Source organism: Colobus angolensis, unplaced genomic scaffold (genome assembly GCF_000951035.1).
Source record: "Colobus angolensis palliatus isolate OR3802 unplaced genomic scaffold, Cang.pa_1.0 Scaffold2, whole genome shotgun sequence".
Classification (NCBI taxonomy): Eukaryota; Metazoa; Chordata; class Mammalia; order Primates; family Cercopithecidae; genus Colobus; species Colobus angolensis.
Window position 1 is genome coordinate 10321460 of NW_012115154.1, and position 6000 is coordinate 10327459.

Consider the following 6000-nt stretch of genomic DNA (forward strand, 5'->3'; position numbering starts at 1 on the left):
AAATATCAGCTTGCAGTGAAATGGAAATTAAACAAAATAAGGGATCTGATTCTTCAACACAGATATCTGAGAAACACTCTAAATGATCTAAAATGATTCTAGGACATCTAAGAGATGAATCTAAGATGATTCTAATAGAATCTTAGATGGTCCTAAGGTACTTGAAATGCCAAACAACCTAAGAATAGACTGAGATAATATAATACAAGGACTGTACAGTTTTAGATAGGTGAAAGGAACTAGAAAATAAGATGAGTCAGACTTAGTGGGAAAGGCCACAAGATCCTAGATACTCTGTATGAGTTGTTCCTATGACCAAAGAGTACATTGCACTATTTCTTGAGGCATTTTATTCCTGGATACAAATCAGTGTAATGACACAACTTTTGAGAATGGTGATTGGCACATAGAGGGATTTTGAATTTATGGCACAATTTCTGACTTTTTTTTTTTTTTTGGTTTGGCTTTTGTTTGATGTGAGATTTACTGAGGATAGTTACCTCCATGTCTAGTTGAATTATATTCTCACAATAATGATGGGGTATGTGGTGGGACATGTTCTGTGGTTGTGAAGGTCAGAGAGGAAAAGCTTTTCCTCTAACCTCTTAGGGTTAATTCTTGGGAGCCTGCAAATTAAACTGGCAAAATGTAGACTAGCAATAGAAAAGACAGAATTTATTTACACATGTAATGCGTATACACACAGGAGTTCTCAGTGATGAGTAACTCAAAGCAGAGATTAGAACTTGGGGCTTCTATACCATCTTAATTAATAGGTGAAAGGGAAGGAGGAAAGATGCTTAGGAGAGAACAAATGACGTTTTGGAAAGATAAATGGGCCCTTAGAAGATAGGTGGGAGGATGAGATAGTCTTGTGACACTGTCTATCTGGGAATGGTGCCTGTTGTCTCAGAAAAGATTAGAGGTACTCCTTGGTGCAGATTTATGACAATTGCTTTTGTTGAGTTTTTGTGGGAGGCTATGCTTTTAGACACATCAGGGATTTCAGTAACTTAAATGCCTTCAGTCCAAAATAATTTTTTTTTTTATGTCACAGTGGCTTATTCTGGACCCCTTCATGAGCCTGGCTGCTTTTTCCCCAGAGCCTGGGGCCTGGCACAAGGCACTAAGACACTCCAGTCAGTATTATTAAAATCTGTCACAGAAAAAATGCCTTGGCTGCCATGTGCTGTGAGGGTGGACTTGGATGGTCAGGGTTTGTCCCTTGGTATTCAAGATGTGAGACACTAGGGTCACTTTGTTCGTGTTCACATGGTTAGTGATCCTGCCTTATTTTAAAACTTGGTCGTTGCTATTCAGTAATCAATTCTGATTTTCATTTTCTTCATTTTTAACCTTTCAAGAGGTTGTCCTTCAGCCTGCGCCAGCCATCACTTACCGCACCATTGGGGGCATTCTCGACTTCTATGTGTTCTTGGGAAACACTCCAGAGCAAGTTGTTCAAGAATATCTAGAGGTAAACTTAGGATGTCAAGATTGTGACTGAGGAAATCCTAAACAGCAAATATTTTATAAAAGTAGATTTCATGTGCAAGTGTGACCCACAAAATCTGCTGTTACAAATTTCAGATATTAAAGAACAGATTTCATATATGCAATGGAAACTTGCTGTATAGCATTTTTATGTTATAAGAAGGGCAGAGAATATGAAGATGCCCCAAACATAGCCCTACCCTCAAACATTTATGAAGGGTTGGGAAAATAGACTAACATTCTAACATTAATGAATCAGTGCATTGGGAAATGGACTATGTTTGGTGCTCTGAAAGCAATGCTTCAAAAACCTTTTATTAAAAACAGAGTATTTGCTAATTTTCACTTCACATATTTCTTTCAGCTTATTGGGCGGCCAGCCCTTCCCTCCTACTGGGCACTTGGATTTCACCTCAGTCGTTATGAATATGGAACCTTAGACAACATGAGAGAAGTCGTGGAGAGAAATCGCGCAGCACAGCTCCCTTATGTAAGCAAGGTTTTCAATAGTTCTCCAAAAGTAAAGAAATTCCCTTGAAGAAAAAGAACAACTGTTTATATTTTCTCTCCCTGAGTTTAATTGATTTATTTATTTGGTAATGAAAGGAATTTTAGATACTCAGAATACTAGACTTTTTTTTGTTGGACCAATCATTTTTTGAAGGAACCACATGTGTTCTTGGTTTGTTTTGACTCAAAAGTGTCATGGCTGGAACTTACCATAAAAGTTGTATCATAATTTTAGAAATTCCTCTAAGATTCTGGCATAAGATTTAATGTCTAAATTCTTAGGTTCTTAGGTTTAGTGTCAGTCATGAATGATGCAGATTCCCAGTCTCCCTACCTATGTTTTAACAGATGTTTTAAAGAGGAATTGAGGAAGCAGAGTAGTTCTAGACGCCATGAATTTAGCTCAAAATAATTATATTACTGGAAGAACTATGAGCCATCTGGGTTAGCATCATTTTTTTTTCACAGATAGATAGTAAATTGAGGCTGTCAGGGGAAATAACATGACCAAGACCGCATAGATAATTGATGACAGAACGAATACTGCATGACTACATGAATGTGAAAAATAATACAACAAGTTTCAGGTCCATGTGTTTTTACATTGGTATTTTGATTACTATTAAATTGGGAATAAGCAGAATTTGCCTTTCTCTGTAGTGTGGTCATTTCACAATTGAAACCAAGCTTCAGTAGACATTTTGTAATTCGGCAGAAAGTTCATAAATATGAAGTGTAAAAGAAGTGCTTAACGGAATTGAGATTCAAAAAGCCTAGGAACACTGAGGAGACAGGGGAAGCAGAAAGTCAGGGCAGATTAAGATGAATCCACTCTCAGGCTAGATGCGGGTCCCACTACTCATTCTCCAGCACGACGTGGCTTTATACATGTAGGGGAGCTGAGGCAAGCAGATCACGAGGTGAGGAGTTCAAGCCCAGCCTGGCCAACACAGTGAAACCCCGTCTCTATTAAAAATACAAAAAAAAAAAAAGATTAGCTGGGCATGGTGGCAGGTGCCTGGAATCCCAGCTATTTGGGAAGCTGAGACACAAGAATCACTTGAACCCAGGAGGTGGAGGTTGCAGCAAGCCGATATCGTGCCACTGTACTCCAGCCTGGGCGACAGAGCTGGACTCAGTCTTGAGGAAAACAAACAAACAAACAAAAAACACAAAAATACCCCACAAAACTCCATTTAAGTTTAGAAATCTCATTTAATATTAGAAAACCAGAGGAACTAGTTTTCAAGCCCAGATCTCTAACATCATAGTGGCCATCTCTTTTTTTATGCCTTTTTCCTTACATGTAGATAGACATTTTCTTTTTATGTGATCCAGGAAATGAAAGAATTGGACTATTACTGCTGCCTAGTGGTGTGAGATGTGAAAGGGAGTATTTAGACAGGGAATTGAACACTATTACCTGAGTTCAGTATGCATGTCAAAATCTGTCACTTTAAGTGAACAAAAAGGTATAGTATGGACATGTAATAAAATATTTTTGTGCTTTGAATGGCTAACTTTGAATGTACCTATGATATTGGGTACTATTGGGCGTGAAATTTAATAAGAGATGCAAAGGGAAAAGCTCAGTAGTCTCTAGAATAATCCTCTTCTCTCCCCTGCTGTATTCCCTTGGAGACAAACCTAGGTTGTAGAGAAGGGTACATTTTATTCTGGGCTTCACTATGTTTATACAGGGATAGCATAAACAGCAAAGATGTGGGGTAGAAGCGAAGTAACAAAATAAAATGTGGGGTAATAAAATGAGGGAGATGTGGGAGAGAGACAGTCTCTTCCCTTCTTTATCTTGTGAATAAGGTGAAATTTAGGTCATTTCTTAGGTGGATGTGTCTGATTGTCTTAGGGGTTTGTCATAATTGGTGTTGTTTGCTTGATTGGTTTTTAATGCCAGAGTGCCAGGCAAGGATAGCATGATGCAGTTAACCTGATGGCAGGGATGAAGCCAAGCCCTAGGGAACCAACCGGTCATGTGTTTTTGAAATCACCATGGGAAAAGAGGCACTCAGTTTGCAGGAACTGATTAAGAACTCTGTTTAGAGCCCAGAACAGAGTTGTTGTTTATCCTGAATAATCACAGTGAAAATTTGATTTCGTTTTACCATGGAAATTCCTAGGCGCTAATTGTGGACTTTGTATATTCTTTCAGGATGTTCAGCATGCTGATATTGATTATATGGATGAGAGAAGGGACTTCACTTATGATCCAGTGAATTTTAAAGGCTTCCCTGAATTTGTCAATGACTTACACAAAAATGGACAGAAGCTTGTCATCATTGTGGTACGTACTGCCCTCTTTCCTCCAGATTAGGTATTTGCTCCTCCGTATCATACACCCATCTCCTCTGCTTTCTCCCCAAGTTCCCAGTCTCCTTTCAGTGCCTCCAGCTTCCAGCTGGTTTCTTCATTGTATTCTTCCTCTTTTTAGGATCCAGCCATCTCCAACAACTCTTCCTCAAGTAAACCCTATGGCCCATATGACAGGGGTTCAGATATGAAGATATGGGTGAATAGTTCAGATGGAGTGACTCCACTCATTGGGGAGGTAACTTAATGGGAAGGCTGGAGGCTGGTAGAGGGGCTGCTGCATAGGGGTGTGTGAATGTGTGTGTGTTTGTGCATGTAATTGTTTTATTGTACATTTTCAGTATATTTATATATGCTGGAAATAAATTCTCCTCTGCCCTTTCATGCCCATGTGCATGCTGGCCATCCTAGATTTTTGATTCCCTTCACAGCCAAGTCCCTTTAAACAACAGCTCACATACTGAGTGTCCACTTTCTCACCTCCCACACACTCTGCAGCTGACTGTGGTCTCCTTTCTTCCCCCATCACTTCCCTGACACTGTTCTGGCAAAAAACACCCATTACTTTCTCATTGGTAAGTCCAGCGGAACTGTTTCATGCCTCTTCTTACTCAATTTTCCTGCAGTATTTGACAAGTGTACCCACTTCTTTCTCAAATGTTTGTTTGTCCTTGTTTTTTCAGGAAGGTGTTATCTGCTTGTTCACTTCTAAGGTCTCTGATGACCTTTTCAGAGTGTAGTGTCTGGGGGAAATTGGATAGGAAAGAAAGAGAAAAGTGAATGATGTTAGAATCCACAGCTTATAATGGACTAGCTGAAATTTACACAGTGCTCTTCCCCTATTTACTATTCCCAGAATTAAGAACAAAAAAAGGGTGGAGAGTTAAAGATGACTAAGTTAGACAATGCCTTTATCCACAAATTTATTCATTAAGGACTTAAACATTTTTTGAAATGCATTTTTCTTCAAGTGACCCTGGCATTTATTTTAAATATTCTGAGCACTGCACCTTCCTAACTAAATAGGATGTGTTCCTGGGTACCTCGGTTGCTGTGATCATGTTAGGAATTTCTTTGCAAAGTACTTTACTTTATTCTATATTTGTTTAATTTACTCTTATCAGTGTTTTTCTTTTTTCTCCTGAAGGTCTGGCCTGGACAAACTGTGTTTCCTGATTATACCAATCCCAACTGTGCTGTTTGGTGGACAAAGGAATTTGAACTTTTTCATAATCAAGTGGAGTTTGATGGAATCTGGATTGTGAGTTGATTACACTTGGATTATTGGGTGACAGATATTCAGATTGTGTATATCTGTATCTGTAACTTTGAGTCACGGAGCATAGGGAGAGGAGGAGGAGGAGAAGAAAGGAAGTATAGCAATCATTCTCAATATTCACTGTCTTTCTATTCAAATAATCTTACTAAAACACATAGCTTAGAATAAAAATCAAAATGTTAGAGCTGAAAGGAAACTGAGAAATTTTTTCCCAAGTCTAGCTCTTTTCTTCTTTCCTTTCCTTTCCTTTTCCTTTCCTCTCCTCTCCTCTCCTCTCCTCTCCTCTCCTTTCCTCTCTTCTTTCTTTTTCTTTCTTTCTTTCTTTCTTTCTTTCTTTCTTTCTTTCTTTCTTTCTTTCTTTCTTTCTTTCTTTCTTTCTTTCTTTCTTT

The 6000-nt window shown here is 38.6% G+C and overlaps 1 protein-coding gene across 1 annotated transcript in view; it reads left to right on the forward strand.

The window, feature by feature from the left end:
* Nucleotides 1-6000, forward strand: part of MGAM (maltase-glucoamylase) — a 110257-nt gene that overhangs the window by 31766 nt on the left and 72491 nt on the right. Inside the window, exons 9-13 of the mRNA XM_011941322.1 lie at nt 1365-1477; nt 1859-1984; nt 4175-4306; nt 4454-4570; nt 5480-5593. Coding sequence (XP_011796712.1) covers nt 1365-1477; nt 1859-1984; nt 4175-4306; nt 4454-4570; nt 5480-5593 — 602 coding nt within the window. The remainder of the gene's footprint in view (nt 1-1364; nt 1478-1858; nt 1985-4174; nt 4307-4453; nt 4571-5479; nt 5594-6000) is intronic.